The sequence below is a fragment of the Anolis sagrei genome, chromosome 9 (genome assembly GCF_037176765.1).
Source record: "Anolis sagrei isolate rAnoSag1 chromosome 9, rAnoSag1.mat, whole genome shotgun sequence".
Lineage (NCBI taxonomy): Eukaryota > Metazoa > Chordata > Lepidosauria > Squamata > Dactyloidae > Anolis > Anolis sagrei.
In genome coordinates this window covers 17,345,690-17,371,380 of record NC_090029.1, presented here as the reverse complement: position 1 = coordinate 17,371,380, position 25,691 = coordinate 17,345,690, and the positions used below count along the sequence as shown (strand labels likewise).

General features: G+C 39.9%; 1 protein-coding gene across 3 annotated transcripts in view; it reads left to right on the top strand.

The window, feature by feature from the left end:
* MCTP2 (multiple C2 and transmembrane domain containing 2) overlaps positions 1-25,691 on the top strand; it is a 166,269-nt gene that overhangs the window by 73,901 nt on the left and 66,677 nt on the right. For all 3 annotated transcript variants that reach the window (XM_060755639.2, XM_067471307.1, XM_067471308.1), the window contains exons 9-14: positions 962-1,129; positions 3,433-3,563; positions 11,621-11,807; positions 11,956-12,049; positions 14,786-14,888; positions 17,472-17,574. In XM_060755639.2, the coding sequence (XP_060611622.2) occupies positions 962-1,129; positions 3,433-3,563; positions 11,621-11,807; positions 11,956-12,049; positions 14,786-14,888; positions 17,472-17,574 (786 nt within the window). The remainder of the gene's footprint in view (positions 1-961; positions 1,130-3,432; positions 3,564-11,620; positions 11,808-11,955; positions 12,050-14,785; positions 14,889-17,471; positions 17,575-25,691) is intronic.

The window sequence follows — 25,691 nt, the reverse complement described above, 5'->3', positions numbered from 1 at the left end:
CTATTTCATGATTTTTACACTTCTGACACAAATCTCAGCTTAGTCAAAATATATATTTAAATGCACAATGGAGTGCCAATCATTGTTACGATTTATCTCTTTCTCTCAAATATAGATGAATATAGCAATGCATTTTTTCAGTGAATTTCTTCATGAAGAGACAAGCAAATTTAGTCATTTCCTTTTGTGCCTAAGGAAGGATTTGAAATCCACAGATTCAGTCACATATTCATAATTCAGAACTTATCCTGCACAAAATTCACTCATGGTGGTCTTGTGGAGAAAACAGTGCAAAAAACAGCATTTCCTGTACTGGAAACAGATTTTTCTGCACAGAAAATATCCCTGCACAGAAATATTGTTTTCTGTGTGAAAAATGCTGTTTTCTAAGCAACTCCAAATTTTGTGTGGAATAATTCTGCAGTATTACATCTGTCTGTGCAGGAGGATAGCTTTTTGTGCACAGGTAAGATAGAAATGTTCCATGTTGATATATGAATTTTTTGTGGATAATAAGTATGTGCGAATTTTGTGCAGGATAAGTATTGATCTGTGAATTTTTTCATCAGTCCAGAATTTTTCTTGTTACAGTTTACTCAATATTTTTCAGCGTTCTTTCCATCTTGAATGTAGAGAAGGAATGTCCGAACCAATGGGGCATACGTGACTCCCGTATTAATAGCATCCTCAATCCTTTCCTCAGTTCAACCCAAAGTTTGAAGGAAATCTGAACTATATCCCCAAGCTCAGCAACATGAATAGCTCCTTTCAAAACCAAATTCCAATTAAGAATAGGGTGCTGGAGGACACCAAAAAAAAAAAAAAAAGACGTTGGGCTCCCCATGCAAACAATGCTTTGTCCATTTCCCAACTTTGACTATCTTCAGTGTTAGCTATATACCTCCCATATAACAAAGAAATTCTCAAGACAGAATTTTCCCTCTGCTTTTTCTCTGTTTAGGCAAGCTTCATGCGAAACTCTAGGCTGGAAGATTCTTTACAGAAAAACCAACTATGGAATGGAACTGTTACCATTGCTTTACTGGAAGGGAAGAATATCCCTGCTGGGGGGATGACACAAATATTTGTGCTGTTAAAAATGGGCGACCAGAAGTATAAAAGCAAGGTGGTGAGTGCAGAGTGATGGAATGGTTGAAAAAAGCTGACTTTTTAATATACCTGATGCATGTGACTGGGAGAGGGTTGGACAGACACAGCAGTTGTCCGAAGGCCAGTTTCCATTAGATGTACCCCATATTTATGCCTACAAAGGGGACATATTTGGCCACTTTGGCTCTCAATCATAGGAGACATTCAAGGCGATGATGATGGTGATGATGATGATTACTATTATAGTGTTTGTTCCGAGGACCAAACTGCTCTGTATAGTGTAGGTTATGGCCTATAAAGCCCTATCTTTGTGACCGCATCTCCTTCTATGAACTGGCACAGGCTCTGTGATCTGCCAGGGAGGTGGTCCTCTCGGTCCCACCTCCATCCCAAGCATGGTTGGCGGGGATGAGAGAGAGGGCCTACTTGGTGATGGCCCCCGGCTCTAGAATTCCCTCCCTAGAGAGATTAGGTTAGCCCCACTCTCCAAGTTTTTTGGTCTAATCTAAAACCATGGCTTTTAAAAAAGGCCTTTGACATTGATTAGAATTTTAGTTGTTAGACTCGAGGACTTAGTGACAGCTTCAATCCAGCACTTTGGATTGATACTTGAAGACAACAGTTTTTATCCGCAAGTACTGCTGTGTTTTATGGAATTTTAAATTTAATTATGTGACATTCTTAGTTGAAAGTGTTGTGTTAATTTATGTTGCCATTATTTTATATGCTTATGTAGCCTGCATTTTATGCTCTAAGTCTCTTTGGGAGATGGTGAGGGAATATAAATAATAATAATATTTTATTATTATTATAATATATTTATTATTATTATTATTATTATTATTATTATTATTATTACCTTCATCATGGGTTGCCGACTTTAAGAAGCCATATACATTGAATACAACGGATGGGGTTGCCCAATTTTTTTTGTGGAGTTTAATGTCACTATGTAATATTTTAATATTTTAATATTTTGCTCATCGGGGGGAAGGATATTTGAGGCCAAGATGAAGTATTTTGGCCACATAATGAGAAGACAGGAAAGCTTAGAGAAGACAATTATGCTGGGGAAAATGGAAGGAAAGAGGAAGAGGGGCCAACCAAGGGCAAGATGGATGGATGGCATCCTTGAAGTGACTGGCTTGACCCTGAAGGAGCTGATGGCCGACAGGAAGCTCTGGTGTGGGCTCGTCCATGAGGTCACGAAGAGTCGGAAGCAACTGAACGAATTAACAACAACAAATTTTAATATTTTCAAGCTACTATTTTAATATTTTAAAAAGAACCTGTTCCCAGGATTCTGTTTGCTTGGAGAGAAGGCAAAACGGATACTGCAAGGGGCAAATGGTATCCCCGTATCCTAAAAGGGAACAAGAGTAGTTCAATGGCTCAAAGGAGGTGTATCTACTAGGCTTGGGTAACCACGGAAAAAATTGGTTCTAAACTCGTTTCGTTTTTAGGGGGCCCTTGCGTTTCGTTTTTTAAAAAAATCCAAAATTTTCCTTTAAAAATTTTTGAAATTTCGTAAAAATTACGAATTGATTTGTTAATGGCGGACGAGATTGCGCAATATGCTAAAAAAAACCTCCAAATGGGACAGGAGGAACTTCTGAAGCTTCCCTCTCCCTCTGTCGTTGACTGTTGGTGTGATAAAACAAACAACAACTATAAAACTTGCACCAGACATGCGAAAATAATTACGAAATAATTTCGAAATAATTACGAAATAATTACGAAATAAATTGAAAAAATTGTTTCGAATCTTTATTACTCCTCACACAATTCCTGCATGGCTCAATATTGGATCGTAAGCTAATTTAAATACGAATTAATAACGAATTACGAAATTAACGAACGAAACCGCCCAAGCCTAGTATGTACCCACCTTCTCCAACCCTTTGTTGATTCCTCTGCCTATTGGTCTTAGCCAACTGAGCAATTTGGTCAGATTAGCCAACAGAAGAAGGTTCTGCTTAAAGAAAAGCTGAGAAAAGAGGCCTAATTCTAACCCATAAACAACACAGAATTAGGGTTATGCTGTCAGACGGTTGAAATTGTTACCGTTTACATTTGTATGCATTTTGTCAAAAGATTGTCAAAAGCATCAAATCCTCTGGTGTGGTGTACAAAGAGTGCTCTATGTTGGAAATGCCAGCTGTTCTGTACTTCTAAACATTGCTGCTATTTAAAATATGTTCTTTTTCTTCTGCTCTCCTCTGAATTGCTCTGTGAAAGAAGCAAGCCTGTCCTCTCTCTCTCTCTTTTTTATTTATATGTGGATGAAAAAACAAATAAACTTTATAACCGCATGTTTTCTAGACTCTGTGTAAGAGTGCAAACCCACAGTGGAGAGAACAGTTTGATTTTCACTACTTCTCTGACAGGAAGGATGTGTTGGAGGTTGAAATCTGGGGAAAGGATAACAAAAAGCACGAAGAAATCTTGGGAATGTAAGTGCCGTTTTCCTTTTTACAATATTCTTTCCAGAGCAATAATGAGATACTGATGTTGTAAAGGAATCTTTCTCCCCCTTCCCTAGATGTGCCCTCAGATTTGTAACTGTTTTACACCATTGCTGTCTTGCGGTGCTAATTCTCTTTGTGCACGAAGTTTGCTGAAACTTCATCAAAGTGCTGTTCATTTGAAGAACCTATGGATGCAAACATAGATACACGAATACATAGGTCTGCCAACTACGCAGAAGCCTATGTAGTACCTCTTAGTCCTTCAGCATTTAGGGATGGAAATGATATTCTGTTTAGAAGATATTACTATAGGGGTGGGTTTGGGAAAAATACAGCCATGAGTCCATCGCCCTTTTTGTGCCTAATTCCCACGTGACCATATTTAAAACTATTTGAGGGGTTAAAATGAACCTAATCTCCACATCTGGAAGCTTTTGGGGACATTTTTTTGTGTGCCAGGAGTGACTTGAGAAATTGCAAGTCACTTCTGGTGTGAGAGAATGGGCTGCCTGCAAAGATGTTGCCCATGGGGACGTCCCTGCATGGGAAGCTGGAGCTGACAGAGGGAGCTCATCTGTGCTCTCCCCAGATTTGGACCTCTGATCTGTCGGTCTTCAGTCCTGCCAGCACATGGGTAACTGCAAGTCACTTCTGGTGTGAGATAATAGGCTGTCTGCAAAGATGTTGCCCATGGGGACGTCCCTGCAAAGGGGAGCTGGAGCTGACAGAGGGAGCTCATCTGTGCTCTCCCCAGATTTGAACCTCTGACCTGTTGGTCTTCAGTCCTGCTGGCAAATGGGATTTGACCCATTGCATCACTGGGGTTTCCTCTGGGGAAATTGATGTCTTCTACATCTTCCCTAATGTCCCAAATGACCCAGAGATCAGAGATCACAACTTAGAGTTGGGTTTTCTGCCCAAAAATTAATCCACTACTGAAAAACGTACCTCATAAATCATCCTAATTCTTTGTAAAGTTTTTATTGGGAGATAAAAACTCCACGTGACTTTGGCCGTTGCCAGTTTTCTCTCAGAGGTAGCCGGAATAAGACAACTTCTTGGATTATACTCAGGCTGAAATTTGCTTCTGTATTTATTTGCGGTGTTCTCACTCTTGTTCAAGCGGTCGTGGTGGTGCAGCTGGTAAAACCACTAAGCTGCAGAACTTGCTGACCGAAAGGTTGACAGTTCAAATCCACGGGACAGGGTGAGCTCCCATTGTTAGCCCCAGCTTTGGACAGCCTAGCAGTTCAAAAACATGCAAATGTGAGTAGATCAATAGGTACTGCTTCGGCAGGAAGGTAACAGCATTCCATGCAGTCATGCCAATGGCCACATGACCTTGGAGGTGTCTACGGTCAATGCTGGCTCTTTGGCTTAGAAATGGAGATGAGCAGCACTCTACAGAGTCAAACACAACTAGACTTAATGCCAAGGGAAAACCTTTACCTTTACCACTCTTGTTCTTATGCACTTTGTCCTGTATTTTAATCAGTTTTTCAAATCTTTTTTTAATCTTTTACTGCTAAGCTAGTTGGGCCTCTTGGCTAATGACTATAACAAAGCTTTGATGATGAAGAAAAACTTGGATTTGGGTTTTCAGCCACAAAATGAATGCAATATGAAAATAGTCCACCCCTTTGCAGTGAATTTATAGTATATTCAGTTCCTCAGTTGGAGCCTTTGGTCTCTTTGGCTTTCCAGTACAAACAGGGAAGAGCAGAGAGGGGAAAACAATGGAACTGCATTGAGAGAAGTCATGTGTACACAAAGAATTGAGCAACTGGATTTTTTTTTTACACTGATTCACTGTAGGCACATATACATTTATTTATTTATTTATTTATTTATTTATTTACAACATTTATATGTCACCCTTCCCACTCCAAAGGGGACCCAGAGCGGCTTACTATATATATATATATATATATATATATATATATATATACACACACACACACACACACATACATACATACATATATATATATATATACACACACACAGACACATACAATATATTATATTATTAGCAAAGTACAAGATCAGTATTATATATTATTGTACTGTAATATACCATTATATTGTAATATTATTAGTAATATTACATGCAATATAAAATATATAATTATAATATCATATTGTTAGTATTAGTATTACATTGTATTACACTATAATATTATACATATTATATGTATTTACAATATATTATATTATATTACATTATATTATATTATTAGCATAGCACAGGAGGCAACATGGAACTGTCCCCTGGCCCTCATTGTAGGCTCAATACCATTTGACAGCACTTTTAACTTAGTTCAATGCTACAGAATCCTGGGATTTGTAGTTTTCAACAGGTAGCAGCACTCATTGGCAGAGAAGGCTCAAGACCTTGCAAGACTACAACTCCCATGATATTATAGCATTGAGCCACAGCAGCTAAAGTGTGGCCAAACTGCATTCATTACAGTATAGATTCAACCTATGTGTATGAGTTCTAATGAAGCATTTGTTTCTCTTTTATACTGCTGGACCGGTTGCGCTCAACCGCTCATGTTTTAAAAGTACAGCAATTGTAGACTGTGAAATTCTTTAGCATAATTGTACGATCAAGTTTAAAACTGTGCTTTGAATGAACCAAAATGATTTTGTATATTTAGTTAGATATATATGTCAATATCTCTATCTTCCTCCCTTCCTTTCCTTCCTTCCTTCTTTCCTTCCCATTCCCTTTCACTTAAATGAATAAACAAATGTATTTATAGCTCAGTCTCTGCACTTGTGGTTTGGATTGTCACCTTGTTGATATCCGAACCTTTCTCCGACATTTGTTGATTTTATGTTTATCTGACTTCAGGAGAACATACGCAATACTTTGTTATATATGGATTGCCATCTGTTCTGGATTGTCCAGGAACACAGATGGCAGGATATAAGCAGAGCTTCCAAAGTAACTTTAGGTGCTGTGGGGAGGAAATTCTAATAGGAAAGAAAGCAGCTTGTTCCAGATATAATTAATTATATATTATTGTTTCAATAATGACTTCTTGCTTTCCTTATTTTTTGCTTACACGTTTGCATTTTGCGAAAGAAGCCAAAGGGTTTCATTTTTAGTCCCTACACAGCAAGGCATCAATGTAAACCACATCCCACAACTATCCTAGTAACTTTAAAAAGTTATGCTTACACTGCAAAAGGAGTGAAGCTGTCCCTTATTAAGTCCCATCTGTAATGCAACTTCTTTATACTTTCAAAGATGCATTAATAATTTTTGATATTAATAATATTATTGTCATTTTGTGTCCTATTCTACTATGATCCCAGTTCCACAACAAACTAGTTGCAAATATTCCTGGGGTTTGAATACCGTTCTCTGTCATGCATTTGAGAAAATAGGTTAATGTGTACTGAATCAGTTCTGGGTTTGAGTCCAGATATTGAGTGCCTTGTCCTGGATGTTAACCCCTACTTCCAAAATTGGTTCAGCACCTTGGATAGTTCCATTCACTTAAACCTGGGTTCACAACCAGAGAGCTCATCTATTTCCAAACTAGACATTCCAGGATTTATAGGATAGGGCAATGGCACTTTTACAGCATTATATTTGTGTAGTGTTAAAAGGTCCCCTAGGTCAGTGCTGGATAAGCTTCCAAGGAAACCTGTGGTGCGTCTACACTGTAGAATTAATGCACTTTGGCACTTTAACTGCCATGACTCAACACTAAGGAATCCTGGGAGTTGTATGTTCACAAGATCTTCAGCCTTCTCTGCCAAAGTCTGCTGGTGCCTCATCAAACTACAACTCCGATTTAATAGTATTGAGCAATGGCTGGTAAAGTGGTGCCAAACTGCATTAATTCTACAGTGTAGATGCACTCCGGTATACTCCAGGACTGAGTTTGTAAATTCTTGCCTTATAGACCAGATAAGAAGAAGGTATTTATTGTCAAAGGCTTTCATTGCTGGAATCACTGAGTTGTTGTAGGTTTTTTTCGGGCTATGTGGCCATGTTCTATAGGCATTCTCTCCTGACGTTTTGCCTGCATCTATGGCAAGCATGCTCAGAGGTTGTGAGGTCTGTTGGAACTAGGAAAATTAGGTTTATATATCTGTGGAATGACCAGGCTGGGACAAAGAACTCTTGTCTGTTGGAGCTAGGTGTGAATGTTTCAACTGACCACCTTGATAAGCATTTGATGGCCTGGCAGTTTTTTTGGTGTGGCTTGTTAGTGCCACACCAAAAGATTCCCCCAGGCACTAACAAGTCACACCAAAAAACTGCCCGACCATCAAATGCTAATCAAGGTGGTCAGTTATTTATTTGTCGTGTCAGGACAACCAGTCAAATTATATTAAATTTCTAACAGAACAAAGCAAACAAACAGACAAAATACAAAATTTGTGGAATCTGTGGAATGACCAGGTTGGGTCATTCCACAGATTAATGGTAATTGATTAAATGTCCTTTGACCAGTATCTGGCCACTTGGAGTGCTTCTGGTGTTGCTGTGAGAAGGTCCTCCATTGTGCATGTGGTAGGGCTCAGGTTGCATTGCAGCAGGTGGTCAGTGGTTTGCTCCTCTCCACACTCGCATGTCGAGGATTCCACTTGGTAGCCCCATTTCTGAAGGTTGGCTCTGCATCTTGTGGTGCCAGAGCGCAGTCTGTTCAGCGCCTTCCAAGTTGCCCAGCCCTCTGTGTGCCCAGGGGGGAGTCTCTCATTTGGTATCAGCCATTGGTTGAGGTTCTGGGTTTGAGCCTGCCACTTTTGGATTCTCGCTTGCTGAGGTGTTCCAGCGAGTGTCTCTGTAGATATTAGAAAACGATTTCTAGATTTAAGTCGATGACGTGCTGGCTGATACCCAAACATTTACACCTAAATCCAACAGACAAGAGTTCATTGTCCCACCCTGGTCATTCCGAAGATATATAAACCCAATTTTCCTAGTTCCAACAGACCTCACAACCTCTGAGGATGCTTGCCATGGATGCAGGCGAAACGTCAGGAGAGAATGCCTCTAGAACATGGTCACATAGCCCGAAAAACTTACAACAACCCAAGTAGAGATTTTTTCCCCAAATTGGGCTCCAGTCGTCTTTCTGTCCCCTTGCGGTGTATCCAGTTTTTTATGAACAGATTCAACATGAGCTGGGGAAGCTAGTCTCCAAAAGTATAATGCAAGCCTAAGATTTATTTATTTATTTTTATTTATTTGCTTTATTTCTATACCGCATTTTTCAGCCCAATTAGGCGACTCAATGCGGTTTACATAATACAGGTTATTACAACAGTATCATAAGCAATTTTATTCTCCCGGTTGAAGCTCTTACAAAACCATGTTCTTTGAACCATTTGCAATTGGGTTGTTTTGCCCGCTCTGTGCAGCACTTCCTTTCTCCCCTGGCATGAAGTGAGCTTCAATATGTCAACAAGACTGATTTCTGCACTCCTTCATTTCCTTTCCAAACTTGTAATTTTAAGATAGAAAGTTGCCGCAGCAATTTGTATCAAAAGGGTGCCAACAGCTCTGGTTCTACAGCTGGAATGGGATCAGTTGAGAGTAACTTGTGACTCATTTACCCATTTACCTAGAAAGAACCCACCTGGATAGATTTTGAAGGTGGGCTATTAAGGAAACACCTTAACAAGTTTTTGTTTAAATAAATACCTGTCAACAGGATTTAAGCACCAAAAACCTGTTCCAGACTTTCTCTCCAGACCTGTTTGGAAACCTGATTCCTGCCGCATTCCAATGCTATGAAATCTCCCCCCTTGGAGTCTCCTAGCTGAAGCTCCAAATATTTGTTCCATGCCTTTTTCTTTTTTTGAAAAACTTAAAACCTTGCAGCTTCTGGAAAGTTGTACTCTATTCACTTCCACATAAAAAATATGCTTTTCAGAAACACCAATCTGTCAATTTCTTCTCCTTTTTCCATTCTTTGCAAACATTGCAAAGCATGAGAAAAAAACAACAACATTTTTCTCAGTGCTTTAAAAAGAGCATGCTAAAGAAATAGTTACTTGTCGTTCCTTTTGCCATTTTATTTATTTATTTATTTATTTTGGAAAATAGTCTTGTGACTGGAAAGAGTGACTTCCGACTTCACACCAATGATTTAAAATGTCGATGGTGATGCTATCCTGCTTCCCCTAAAACCAAATTTGAAATAGTCATGCAGAAAACTACCCAAAGGCAGGAAAAATGCCAAAAGAAAAATACTTCCATTGCATTCCTCATCTTAAATGCCATGCTAGACCAAAGCACCCTGTTTTCTCTGTTACCCTGGGGACAGGAAAGGAAGACAGGAAGGGAAGGCAGATCTCTTCCTGTTGAAAATTTGAGAATATATAGAGTGTTGTCTTGTTTTGTTTTTCCCATTCTTTTTTTCTCTCTTCTTCTATTAATTATTGGTTAATAATTGGTGGGGACGAGAGAGAGGGCCTTTTCAGTGGTGGCCCCTCGACTCTGGAACTCACTCCCTAAGGACATCAGGCATGCCCCAACTTTGGCAGTCTTTAAGAGGAGCTTGAAGACATGATTGTTCCAGTGTGCCTTCCCAGAATAATGATCCCATAGCACTTCATCCTCCAAAGCACTTTATATTGTTTTAGGTCTGCTCGTATGTTCCCACAAACCGCCCCATCATTTTCGTCCATGTCCAGTATTATTTTTTAATCTTTTAAATTTCAATTACATTTGGCCTACCCATAGATTTTAAAGTGTGTTGTCCTATTGATAATGCTTATGTATTGTTTTACTGTTTTGTTGTTTTTAAATTGCTTGTATTGTTATTATTATTGCTTGTATTGTTGTATTTTGGGCTCGGCCTCATGTAAGCCCCTGGGGAGATGGTAGCGGGGTATAAATAAAGTGTTATTATTATTATTAATATTATTATTATTATTACTACTACTACTTTTTTTCTTTTTAGTGTGTTTATTTTGTTTTTGAGGATATGATTTTGTCTACTTTACATATTTTTTCTCCCTCTTGTTATTGTCCTGTCTTTTTTTAAAAAAACTAAAAATTCCAAGAGAATGGGAAAAATGGGAGAGAAAATGGACATACTTGGGCACAAGCGGGGGGCGGATGGGTGAATTGTGGGGTGAAATTGGACCCTGACTCCCACACATTTAGCCCAGACATGCTCTAAAGTGAAAAGCTTTGTTGAGTCCAAATTAATTTGGAAATGGGCTGTCTATGGAAAGGAGATTTTGGAAATCCAGGGAAAAGTGTGCATAAGCACTAGACAACTAGAAAGTGCTCATCTCCAATGCATCATGTTGTTTTCTAACAACCATATATACTTGTGTATAAGTCAACCCTATGTATAAGTCAAGGGCAAGTTTTGGGGCCAGAATAATGGATTTTAATGTGATTCATGGATAAGTCATGGTTTATACTATGGAGAGGACCAGTGCCACCTAATGGGACCATTCTGATCCCCAGCTGCCATTACCATTTTCCCATCCAGACATTCACAAATGCCCAACATGCAGCCAAACACAATTAATGAAATAATATAACTTGCAGTCTGTTCTCCACATTGGCGCATGATTTGGTTATGCATGAACTTCACAAATGTGTCATACTGTTTTGTAGGGTTTTTGGTCAAGATTTCTTCTTACTCTTCATGGATCATCCTTAAAAGGGGATGGTTCCTTTTTTTGAGAAAGCTTAAGGTAGAACACTTGCCTTGACTCATGGGTAGGTTGATCCAGGTTTTGGGGTTGATTTTTAACCAACGTTTATAGACCTATACATTAGTTTATAGGGCTATCACTGGAAAGTAGGGTTGGGGAATGTGTTAAGGCCCCACTTCAAATCAGACATAACCAACATATCTAATGATGGAGGTCAATGAGAACTGCAATCCAACAACATCTAAAGAACCACATAGTTGTAACCCTGAAAGTTTTCAAAAGTGTCTGCAACTGCGCAGCAATGAATGAATGAACAGTAACATAAGATGGTTTTTTTTCCCATTTGGAATCCATTGGTGCCATGCTTTAACTCAATTTCACTTCTGTTGTTTTAGGTGCAAAGTAGATATTGCTGCACTCCCTGGCAAACAAACCAACTATTTGGAACTGCCGTTGGAGAAACAGCCAGGGTCCTTGTTGATAGGAATCTCCGTTGTGCCTTGCTTGGGTGTTTCTATCTCTGATTTGTGCGTTTGTCCCCTGGCGGATCCTACTGAGAGGAAACAGATCTCCCAACGCTATGTGAGTTTGGATCCATTCCCTTCCCCCCATCTCTGAATATCTAAATAACAAGTTGTGTGTACTAAGGAGTTGAATTAAAGAAGTGGATTGAAAGTGTGCAAAACCAGATTTAAAAAACCTTTTCCTTTCTTCTCATCTTGGTTTGCAGAGTGTAAGAAACTCATTCCAGAACATAAAAGACATCGGATTTTTGCAAGTTAAAATTTTAAAAGCTGCTGATCTCTTAGCTGCTGATTTTTCAGGTATGAAGCTTTGCCTCTCTCGAATTTATTCCTTGCTTTCCATTATGGGTCAAGGCACGGAGCGGATGCTGGTTGAAAAGGGTGCCAATCTGTGTTTTTTGTCCATTTTTATTATGAAAAACAAATAATAATGATGATGATGACGATAACAACAATAATTTATTTATTTGTAATGAAAGATTGCATGCAGAAAAGTAGTAAAAAAATTAAGTACAGTATGCCTAATATATGAATCATACTGAATCATTTCTTATTATAGAGCAGTATTGTTACTGCCTTTAATTGAAACATTTTACTTTTATTATTCTATTTATTTATTTTTTATTTACTTTATTTTTATACCGCATTTTTCAGCCTAATTCTAGAATCACATTGACTTTTTTATCTGTTGCATCACATTGTTTACTCTTGTTCAACTCATGGTCTACTAAGACTCCTAGATCCTTTGCTGAAATTTTGACATTTTTAAACAAATGTTTCATTTATTTATGGGGCTGGGTTTAGCACAGCAGGCTAAACTGCTATGCTGCAGAAAAATCCTGCCAATTGAAAAGTCAGCAGTTTGATCCCGGGTCGGGGTGAGCATGTGCCGTTAGCCCCAGCTCACCTGCCCACCTAGCAGGTCAAAAGCAAAAATGCAAGTAAATAAATAGCGGGGAGGTAATAAAGGCACCCTTAAGGACATCAATCGATTGGAGGAAAGTTCCTCGGGATGGAAGATGGAGTGACAGCCCCCCCCCCCCACACACATACATGACCAAAGTTGAGCTCACCTCCAAGATGTTGGAAATAAGATGGGAACAACTGCCTTTACCTCTGTTTGTGTTTGACTGTCCTTTTAAAGTTTATAACACTGTTCAACGGAGAAAAAGTTGCGGGCCTGAAAATAGCTGTTTTTTTATGATTTTGGGGTGCTGAAAACGAAAATGACATTTAAAAATGTATATTGGCTCTAGTTTTTATGATATAAGCAATCACGTGATCACGTATGGTTGAAAAAATGCATGTTGCGACTTACACTATGGAAGATTCTAGAATATTCTAGAAAGTTTGATGATGCAGTATTAGTGCTGTGTGCAAAAGCCAGAAAGCCCTATATAAGGCCAGACTTTTGAACGGTGAGGGTCAGTCAGTTGAAGACTGAGACAGTATAGTCAAACATAGTTTTACATTGTTCTTTTTACTGTAGTTATGCCTCACACGTGTGTAAATAAAGCACTATGGAAAAAAGATATCAAGGCAAATGGACTCCGTCAATGCTGTCAGACTACTGCTGGAGCATTGTAAGAGACAATCCTTGAATACAAAAGAAAAGTCAAGAGAAGCAAACAGGATATAAACTAAAGTCACAATTAAAGCAACATTTAAACTTTCAGACTTTTCAACTGCATTAGGCCTGCTAATATAGTTTCTTGCTGCACAAACATAAACAATAGACTAATTAAATAAATATTTCCCATGTATAAACTATTAGCAATATAATTTGACTAAAATTTAGTAAATATTCACGGTTTATATACATGCAGTAAGGTTAGGCGCATTATCATAATATTAACGAATTACCTATTGTGGAGAAAATTGAAATAGCTGTTGCATAAAAACCAGAGGCAATTAACACATTTAATTATTATATTTGAATTCAGCATGTTAAATTTATTAGGAAACGGCACATTTTGTTTCAGAAACTGAGAAAAACTGAAAATTTGTAGAACAGTGTAATCAGCTTTGAACATTTGCAGTATGTATGCATTCTGTAATCTTCTCTGAGTCCCCTTCGGGGTGGAAAGTGCGGGGTATAAATACTGTAAATAAATAAATGATAAATAAATCAGTTATATAATAATAATAATAATAATAATAATAATAATAATAATAATAATTAGGGCTGGGTAACAACGGAAAATTTTGTTTCTAAACTCGTTTCATTTTTAGGGGGTCCATTGCGTTTCGTTTTTTAAAAGAATTCCGAATTTTTCTTTAAAAAAATTTCGTTATTTATGAAATTTTGTAAATTTCGAATTGATTCGTTAATGGCGGACGCGATTGCGCAATACACTAAAAAAACCTCCAAATGGGACAGGGGGAACTTCTGAAGCTTCCCTCTCCCTCTGTTGTTGACTGTTGGTGTGATAATTTATTTTTTTATCACTGATAAAACAAACAACAACTATAAAACTTGCACCAGACATACGGAAATAATAACGAAACAATTTCAAAATAATTTTGAAACGATTTCAAAACGATTTTGAACCAATTACGAAACAATTACGAAATAAATTGAAAAATTCGTTTCGATTTTTAGTTGCTCCTGCATGGCTCAATATTGGATCGTAAGCTAATTTAAATATGAATCAATAACGAATTACAAATTAACGAACAAAACCGCCCAGCCCTAATAATAATAATAATAATAATAATATATTCTTCTTCTTCTTCTTCTTCTTCTTCTTCTTATTATTATTATTATTATTATTATTATTTGAAACACAACAAGATGAGTCCACAGAAGACAAGATCATTCTGCTGACTGTAGTATTGGATCACATGTTGGACACTTCCCAAGTGTCTAGGACTATGTAATGTATTGGTGAATAATGTGAATAATATTAATAATATTAATAATGCTATTATTATTATTATTATTATTATTATTATTATTTATATCCCTCGCCCTCTTTCAGAAAGGACTTGGGGCGGCTCAAAGAAAACATTAAAATGCTGTTGTTTTCTTTCCAGGCAAAAGCGATCCCTTCTGTCTGTTGGAGCTTGGGAATGACAGGCTTCAGAGTTATACAGTTTATAAAAACCTCAACCCGGAGTGGAACCAGGTCTTCACTTTGTAAGTGGATTTGCAACTCACCATTTTAGGAACTGTAAACATATTGATGGAATAGTCTAAGGGACTTGGACTCAAGTCTTGGAGGGTGGTTTCTAAAAAGAAAGCATTCAGCATGAAATTCATCTTCTTATATCTCACTGTGATTTTGTGAAACACACATAGGGCGCTTCCAGACAGTACTAAGTCACGGGTTTTAATCAGGGGCAAAAAAAACCAGGACTTCAGAAGAGGTCAACACATACCTGTTGGGCACGGGATTTTTGCCTCTGTTGTCCAGACATGATGCTTTATTGCAAGTCTTAGAGGCTCCCAAGATGGCTGCTGTGGGACTTCCACCAGAAACTCAAGATGTGGATATGCGGATATGAGGAGAACCACTACAGTGAATTTATTATGTATTTATTTATTTATTTAGAACTTTTATATACCGGTCTTCTCGACCTCCGAAGAGGGACTCAGGCCGGTTCACAACAAAAGATTCATAAACAATAGTTTAAAACATCACATCCCATAATACACTAATACATAATACATAAAATATATTAAAATACAATCATATAATTACATAAGGCCAAGTCGTCAGAATAAAATCACAATTCATCACCATCCGTCCCTGTGTTCAAGGGTTATTGACTCACTCATCAAATGCTAAATTCCAGAGCCAAGTTTTCACCAGCTTTCTAAAAGTCAGGAAATGCTTCCTCTTCATCTTGGAAAGAAGTGACAAGTGGAGTGCCGCCGGGTTCCGTCCTGGGCCCGGTCTTGTTCAACATCTTTATTAATGACTTAGATGAAGGACTAGAAGGCAGGATCATCAAGTTTGCAGACGACACCAAATTGGGAGGGATAGCCAATACTCCAGAGGACAGGAGCAGGATTCAAAACGATCTTGACAGATTAGAGAGATGATTGGCCAAAACTAAAAAATGAAGTTCGTGACAAATGCAAGATACTCCACTTTGGCAGGAAAAACGAAATGCAAAGATACAGAATGGGGGACAATGCCTGGCTTGAGAGCAGTACGTGTGAAAAAGATCTTGGAGACCTTGTGAACAACAAGTTAAACATGAACCAACAATGTGATGTGGCTGCAAAAAAAAGCCAATGAGATTTTGGCCTGCATCAATAGGAGTATAGTGTCTAGATCTAGGGAAGTAATGCTACACTTCTATTCCGCTTTGGTTAGACCACACCTGGAATATTGTGTCCAATTCTGGGCACCACAATTCAAGAGAGATATTGACAAGCTGGAATGTGTCCAGAGGAGGGCGATTAAAAAGATCAAGGGTCTGGAGAACAAGCCCTATGAGGAGCGGCTTAAGGAGCTGGGCATGTTTAGCCTGAAGAAGAGAAGGCTGAGAGGAGATATGATAGCCATGTATAAATATGTGAGAGGAAGCCACAGGGAGGAGGGAGCAAGCTTGTTTTCTGCTTCCCTGGAGACTAGGACATGGAACAATGGATTCAAACTACAAGAGAGGAGATTCCATCTGAACACGAGGAAGAACTTCCTGACTGTGAGAGCCGTTCAGCAGTGGAACTCTCTGCCTCGGAGTGTGGTGGAGGCTCCTTCTTTAGAAGCTTTTAAACAGAGGCTGGATGGCCATCTGTCAGGGGTGATTTGAATGCAATATTCCTGCTTCTTGGCAGGGGGTTGGACTGGATGGCCCATGAGGTCTCTTCCAACTCTTTGATTCTATGATTCTAGGAGAGAATGGGCAGTTCTTATCTCCAGTGGGAGAGAGTTCTGGAGCCGAAGGGCCACCACCGAGAAGGCCCTGTCCCTCGTCCCCACCAGACACGATTGAGAGGGTGGTGGGACGGAGAGCAGGGCCCTTCCAGAAGATCTTAACAACCTTGATGGTTCATAGGGGAGAATCCTTTCGGACAGGTAAACTGGGCCGGAGCCGTTTAGGGAATCACTGCAAAAGTTTCATTCTTTGTCCTGGCCAGAGAAAATGTGCCCTCCACACATTTCATAAAGTTTCTGGTACACAGACAAAGTGTTTACCTTCTACTCAAGTGTCACCTTCTTTTTAGGAATTGTTGAATCAGGAACAAACATCTAAAACCTGAGAGTAAATCCAGATATAAAATTCCAGTGATTTCTGATGGCAGGGACATACAGACATGTGAAGATCCGCATATTCAGCTCAAAACCACAATATTCCTACATCTGGAAATCTCACAGTTTTTGCCTTTTTGAAGCAATTGCTTACGCATTTACAGGGAAGGGCATCTGGCCACCCTCCTGTTTGCTGTGGAAGCTCCTGGGATAAAGGTTCTGTCTGGATGGGCCCATAATCCAGAGTTTTTCCTTTGCCCATGACGATGTGCTGGTCTTAAGACTTTCATATCCAGAAGTCAGTTAATTTCTTGGCCCACCAACGTGTGCAATAGGATAATTTGGCAAAAAATGGATTAATTTGATTAGATCAGAGGGAATGTAACTGTATGTGAATTTAATGGACCAAACTGACCCGGACTTAATGAGCGAATATGTATGCTGAACTCTTTTTGTAACAGATGTGCTCTTTTTGTTACACAAACTCCTGATTTTCCTATCTGTGCACCTCTTTCTAGCCCTGTCAAAGATATCCATGATACACTAGAAGTGACTGTGTTTGATGAAGATGGAGACAAACCTCCTGATTTCCTCGGGAAAGTTGCCATCCCTTTACTGTCTGTAAGTTGTGTATCTTTTCCTCCATCTATCAGGCTGGGCTTGATGGCTTTGTTGGGAAATGTATCTGTTCTCTACTTCTTGTAGTAGCTCAGAGAGGAAGACAACTATTTGTGATATACCTGTTTCACTTGATATTTATAAAGGCCCTTTATGTTGTACATAGGATAGTCCCTTTGCTAAGCACTATGATGAATTGCAAGAGAGAGAGATTGAGAGAGAGAGAGATCATTGATCCACCTCTAATTTATTGGGACCATTGCCTGATTTCCCCCCAGAATGTACTATTTTGGTAGCTCCACTTCTTTGTTCATTTTTTCCCTGCTTTTCCCACAGGGAAGGAGAAGCAACTCTTAGTTATTATATAGTCTCTTCCAGGTAGTTTCAGTGCTTGTGTTGGTAGTTGTTCTCACAAAATACAAATGCAATATTGATAGAGAATTCACAAAGTGCTTTTCACCTATATTCTGAGGGCAACCTTTTCCAGCATCACACCAAATTGGGAGGGACAGCCAATACTCCAGAGGACAGGAGCAGGATTCAAAACAATCTTGACAGATTAGAGAGAGGGGCCAAAACTAACAAAATGAAGTTCAACAGGGACAGATGCAAGATACTCCACTTTGGCAGGAAAAACAAAATGCAAAGATACATAATGGGGGACAATGCCTGGCTCAAGAGAAGTACGTGTGAAAAAGCAAGTGAAACATGTTAAACAATGTGATGTGGCGGTAAAAAAAGCCAATGGGATTTTGGCCTGCATCAATAGGAGCATAGTGTCTAGATCTAGGAAAGTCATGCTACCCCTCTATTCTGCCTTGGTTAGACCACATCTGGAATATTGTGTCCAATTCTGGGCACCACAATTGAAGAGAGATATTGACAAGCTAGAATGTGTCCAGAGGAAGGCAACTAAAATGATCAAGGGTCTGGAGAACAAGCCCTACGAGGAGTGGCTTAAGGAGCTGGGCATGTTTAGCCTGAAGAAGAGAAGGCTGAGAGGAGATATGATAGCCATGTATATATATATGCGAGGAAGCCACAGGGAGGAGGGAGCAAGCTTGTTTTCTGCTTCCCTGGAGAGTAGGAACAATGGCTTCAAACTACAAGAGAGGAGATTCCATCTGAACATGAGGAAGAACTTCCTGACTGTGAGAGCCATTCAGCAGTGGAACTCTCTGCCCTGGAGTGTGGTGGAGGCTCCTTCTTTGGAGGCTTTTAAACAGAGGCTGGATGGCCATCTGTCAGGGGTGATTTGAATGCAATATTCCTGCTTCTTGGCAGGGGGTTGGACTGGATGGCCCATGAGGTCTCTTCCAACTCTTTGATTTTATGATTCTGTTATTCTAATTGGCATGACAAAACAATTGAGTCAAATGCTAGATTAGTTTATTTATTTATTTATTTACTATATTTTTATACTGCCCCTCTCAGCCTTCCGGCGACTCGAGGTGGTTTACAAGGCAAAATTCAATACCACAAAAACACAAGTACAATATAAAAACATTATCATCAATAAAATCATTACAACAGCAATAAAAGCATAAGTCAATAAATTCTCATTAAAACATTGTCCAGTCCCATCGTGTAGTTGTTCCATTGGCACTCTTGTGTAATCCTGGCGCTTTGGATATTCTGGCTGTGACTATGGCTGAGATCCTATATCAGAGCCAGTCAAGGAAAACACTCTGGTAACTAGTTAGGGACATGCACATGTGTGACTCATACTATGCATGTAGTGTCCACATTTCGCCATTGCACAATGGACACATTCTGCTGATAGCAGTGGAAGCACAACAGACGTGCTTCTCTGGACCTTGTGTTTTGCCCATAATTAATTTTAAGGTAACAGTAAACAAACCTTGAGGGGTTTAATAAACTGTGGTTCATGTTTTTTATGCTAGATACAATTTAATTAATGTTACATGTTATAATTTGGTTTATATGTGGGTTTAATTTGGTATATGTGGGTTTATTTTGATATATGTTGGTCTATGTTGGGTCTTGGTTGGTTTTGTATTTGGATTTTTTTTGTTGTATTTGGCATTGAATGTTTGCTTTTTTGCCATTGGAATCCACCCTGTGTCCCTCTGGAAAGATAGGGCAGATATATAATAATAATATAAATAAAGATGATGATTATTATTATTATTATTATTATTATTTATTAGGTTTTGAACACTACTTGTGATTGTTGTGAGTAGTGCATTGCATTCTGCAATTGTGCATATTGTGATTTATTGTGCATACCATCTACAAGTTGAGTATCCTTTTCCAGTGCTGCATCTTGAGATACCCAAAGACTCATTATCTTAGAACCTTCACACTTGAAGTACCATCCCTCCTTATATGAGCCTATTCTTCTCAGATATATATATATATATATATATCTTTATTTATACCCTGCAAAATCTCCCAAAGGACTCGATGCGGCTTACAAAGGCCAAGGCCGCCGCCAACAACAACATACAATACACAATAAACTCATAAGCAAATAATAAAACATCAAGCAAAATAATAAAACAATAACACAATGACACTGTGACACAATTTAAAATCAAAGGCCGGGCCAAATGTAATGGACAAGTTTAAAAAGTGCTGTCGTGACAGGTAATATGTAGAGGTATTTGGGTAGGTGCAATGTGCAGATAATCCTGAATCTCTAGCAAGATGCATTTGGGACTTGAAACCAGGAGTTTCCTATTCTGGAAAGGCACACTGGAACAGCCAGATCTTCAGGCACTTCCTAAAGACAGCCAACGTTGAGGCTTGTCTAATGTCCTTGGGGAGAGAGTTCCAGAGTCGGGGGGCTACCACAGAGAAGGCCCTGTCCTCGTCCCCACCAAACGCGCCTGCGACACAGGTGGGATCGAGAGCAGGGCCTCTCCAGATGATTGGAGGGAGCGTGCAGGTTCATAAACACACACACACACACTCACACACACACAGGCTGTCATGTAATAATAATAGTAATAATGATAATAATAATAATAATAATAATAATAATAATAATAATAATAATAAAAACTTTACTTATTACATGCCTCTCCTGATGGCTCAAGGCAGGGTACAACAAAATCCAAAACATATGAACATAAAACATATAGCATACATTACATAGAGAAACACAACAATATAAAAAACAGATCCACCACACAGATCCGGAATTGATATATAGGAACAATAGAATGGAAATCAAAAGTCATGATTGAAAGTTGACTGGGTCAACCTGCCTCTCAATCTTCTCTTCTACAAGATGTACAATATTCCCTCAGTCTTTTCCTCCTAGAGCTTGGTTTCTATCTCTGTTACAATTGTATGATAGTTTGCAAGTAGGGTAATCAATCAATGCATTTTGATTTCCATTGAAAGGGACTTGATGCAAACATCCTAACGTGTGACAAAGGTGGGATTTGGTCCCGTCTGAAAATGTGTCCACCTAAGCCAGCTTTGGTCTTTCTGAAACCTGGACTCCTCTTTCAGCAAAGAATACGATTGAATTGCCATTCTTTTCTCCACAACTTCTTTGGTTTTTGGGCAAAGTGTGGCTTTTGTTTCCAGAGTTTGAAGGTGTGTGAGGTCTTCTTTCCCCCCTTTGAAAAATGTTCCAGGAAGATCTCATTGGGCGGTGAGCCGTTTGATGTTTACAGGGAAGGAACAACTCCTCTAACATCTTTTATTCAATTTTTGATGACTCTGTTAATTCCTCCCCGAATCCTCATATCCCTGATGTTACTGGACGGGAGCGGCATGAGCAGCTGGTCTCCTGGAGAGCCAACGCCTGCCAAATGGCCTATGTGAGAGGCAGCCGGCTGTGTGGGCTGACAGAGAGAAGATGTCAGGAGTTGATTTTTTCCCTCCCCTCTCCTCTTGATTTTATAGACATTTGTCAAGTGTCCTTTGGGATTCCCAGAGCAAGGCAGGCTGCAGACTAAGTGGGAGGGAAAGAAGGGAAGCATTCATGTGCTGGATGGGAAGATCCAAACCTGATTCTGTCTGACTTTCTTTGTCTGAGTCTTTAAGAACAAATCTCCAAAGGAGTCACTGATTATTGGCCTATAGACTAGATCAGGGGTCCCCAAACTATGGCCCGAGGGCCGGATGCGGCCCTCCATGGTCATTTACCTGGCCCTCGCTCAGGGTTAACCTAAGTCTGAAACGGCTTGGAAGCACACAACAACAACAACAACAACAACAATCCTATCTCATCATCCCACACTTCCCATTGAAATACTAATAAGTTTATATTTGTTAAAAATGTTCTTCATTTTAATTATTGTATTGTTTTTAAGTGGGTTTTTTTTGCACTACAAATAAGGTATGTGCAGTGTGCACAGGAATTCATGCTTTTTTCAAATTATAATCCGGCCCTCCAACAGTTTGAGGGACTGTGACCTGGCCCTCTGTTTAAAAAGTTTGAGGACCCCTGGACTAGATCTTCCCCACTCAAATACAAGACAAGAAATTGCTTTATTTGTTGATTGATTTATATCCTGCTTTATCTCTCCATACGGAGGCTCAAAGCATCTCACAGTCAAAAACATTACAATCTAAACTATACAAATATACAACATTAAAACAGTATACAGTGTTCCCTCGCTATTTTGCGGTTTGCTTTTTGCAGATTTGTTGTTTTGCGGGTTTCTGCCTCCTGGCAATGATGGAGTGTGGAAGGGGGTTTCACCCTCCCCCTCGGGAGAGAGGCAACCAATCATAAAAAAGAGAGAGAGGAGATACAAAGCAGTATGTAAATCACAGCCTTATAGCCCCTTCCTTAACGCTATCAAAAAAAAGGTGTGCGGTGCCTCTAAATCTCTCCTCGCTTCTGCCACACCCTCAGAATGCTCTCTCTCTCCCCCCCCCCCCTCTATATATAATCCCTACTTTGTGGATTTTCACTTTTTGTGGGTGGCCCTGGACTGTAACATCTGCGATAAGTGAGGGAACACTGTATCATTATATATTATTATAGATTGTCAGTAGTATTATCGGGGATGCTTTGAATGCGATTTTCCTGCTTCTTGGCAGGGGGTTGGACTGGATGGCCCATGAGGTCGCTTCCAACTCTATGATTCTATGATTCTATAGACTTGTGCAATCTATGTAAACCTTGATTTGTTTTGATGGCCTGGCTTTCAGTGTGGGCCCCAATCCATTCTTCAGGTGCCACCCGAATTCGGGAGGGCAGATATCGGTTTTCGCTCTGGGGTGCTGATAGATCCATTTTCTATCCAGCCTATTATGGGAGGGGGGTCCTTCCCAGGCCCCACTTCCTGTCATTTTAGGCATTTCAGCTGTTTCACATGGAAATGGAGAAAGAGCGTTTCACCACCAACTGAGACCAAGGCAGAACGATGCTGTGCTTGGCTGCTCTTCTCTCCCTAAGAGACCGGAGTAATGGACATGAAAATGGAGGAAGGGCTGGGATGAAGAGCTTCTCACCACCAACTGAGACCAAAGGACAATGATGTTGTCCCTGGTATCTCTTCTCTCCCTAAGAGACCAGAGTAATGAACATGAAAATGGAGGAAGGGCTGGGATGGAGGAAGAGCTTCTCACCACCAACTGAGACCAAAGGACAATGATGTTGTCCCTGGTATCTCTTCTCTCCCTAAGAGACCAGAGTAATGGACATGAAAATGGAGGAAGGGCTGGGATGGAGGAAGAGCTTCTCACCACCAACTGAGACCAAAGGACAATGATGTTGTCCCTGGTATTTCTTCTCTCCCTAAAAGACAAGAGCAATGGACGTGAAAATGAAGGCAGGGCTTTTCACCACCAACTGAGACCAGACACAATGATTTTGTGCCTAATTTCTCTTCTCTCCCAATGAGGCCAGAGCAATGGATGTGAAAATGGAGGAAGGGCTTCTCACCAACTGTGATCAAGGCACAATGATGCTGTATCTGGTTGCTCTCCTCTCTCTAAGAGGCCAGAGCAATGGACATAGGAATGGAGGAAGGGCTTCTCACCACCAACTGAGACCAGACACAATGATGTTCTGCCTGGCTTCTCTCCCTAAGAGACCACAGCAGTGGCAAATGGAACAGAGCTTCTCACCATGGAAGAGAAAACTGAGATCTGTAACTGACTGTAGCTCCTTTGGACTAATGGACATTTTCATATCCTCAACATCAGAATGTAGCTGCGGCATGGATCATATTAATGCTACAGTTGAATAATTTACCTGGGAGGAAATTCTGTTGACTGCAGTATAACTTCAAGGGTATACAAATGCAAGATTAGTCTGCACTCCATCTCTTAGAAACCATCTTTAGGATAACAGAAAGTAGAGGTTGGGGTATTGTTGGCTAGCCAAACGTATCTCTTCAAGTGCCTTCCTTTGTTTTTGTCATATCATTCTTCCATGTAAATTGTTCTCAGGTGGGAAACCTGCTCACTATTGTGTGTCTTTAAGGAGGGTCCTATCTGAAGCATTGTTTTCTGACCATGGATTGTGTCTTTATTCTTGTTCAGGCCACCCAGCTCCCCATTCTCTTCTGAGATCAGAAACACAATGGGGGTAGTGTAGGGAAAGAATTACATATTTTCTTTCATAAATAAAGCATGTTTTCAAGAGCAATTTCATCCCCTGTTGAATAATAACTGGATGTGCAAAGATCAAAATGGAAAATGGTTCCATGCAGCCTTTTGTGATGACCTTTTCACGTCCTCCAGGGCTGAACCATTTTGTGTGGTGTCATCCATGGTAGACAATGAAAACGGCGTCGGTGACAAGCTTGCTTTGGAGGCATTCGTAAATGAATGCAAACGGAGTCGAGGTGGGGGAAGAAGTAGTCGCCGCACCATTTTTCTTCCAGACAAGAGCAATGAAAAGTCAGTCTCTATTCCTTAAGAGCCTTGTCTCCTCGGTATCCTGTACTGTATCAATCTCTGACTTTCCCTATTTCATTAAAATTCTCAAGTGGTCAGCAGGGTTGCTCTGTAATGGAGTTAGCATTGGCTATCCATATGTTTTACTCCCGCACATCCATTTTGCCTGGGATGTTTTGTACAAATGGTTCAGCAAATATATCCATCAGCCCTTGAGGAATCTGGCATGCCTTTGACTGAGGCTTCACATCCCGTGGGTAACAACTACAGCGTTCAATACAGTTTGGAAATCTACACATCAACTATCTCTCATTTTTTCAATATTCAAAAGAACTTTGCATGCGTGATTTTTGGTCCTTCATTTATCATGTCAGAAGCAAATTGAGGGTACAGTTATAATGTATTTTTAAAAACAAAGTTAAAAACTTGGCATTTTACTAGATTTTCTTTGACCAGAAACGGGCCACTTGGAGTGCATCTGGTGTCACTGTTAAAAGGTCCTCCATTGTGCATGTGGTAGGGCTCAGGTTGCATTGTAGTAAGTGGTTTGTGGTTTACTCTTCTCCACACTCGCATGTTGTGCACTCCACTTTGTGGCTCCATTTCCTAAGGTTGGCTTTGCAGCTTGTGATGCCAGAACGTAGTCTATTAAATGTCTTCTAAGTTGCCCAGTCTTCTGTGTGCCCAGGAGGGAGTCTCTCATCCAGTCTCAGCCACTGATTGAGGTTCTGAATTCTAGCCTGCCACTTTAGGATTCTTACTTACTGGGGTGTTCCTGCGAGGACCTCTGTAGATCTTAGGAAGCTGTTTCTTGATTTAAGGCATTGGCATGCTGGCTGATATCCAAACAGTGGATGGGTTGACGATGCCAATGCAACTTCCCGATGTATGTCAGGTGGTGCAATACTGGCTAAACAGTATAATTTCTCCAGCAGTGTTGGGCATAGACATCCTGTGATAATACGGCATGTCTCATTAAGAGCCACATCCACTGTTTTAGCGTGGTGAGATGTGTTCCACAATGGGCATGCATATCCAGAAGCAGAGTAACAAAGCGCAAGGGCAGATGTCTTCACTGTAACTGGTTGTGATCCCCAGGTTGTGCCAGTCAGCTTTCGTATGATGTTATTTCTAGCACTCATTTTTGATTGATATTCAAGTAGAGTTTCTTATAAGTTAGACCACAGTCCAGAGTGACTCCCAGGTATTTGGGTGTGCTGCAATGCTCCAGTGGGATTCCTTCCCAGGTCATCCTCAGAGCTCAAGATGCTTGTCTGTTTTGGTTC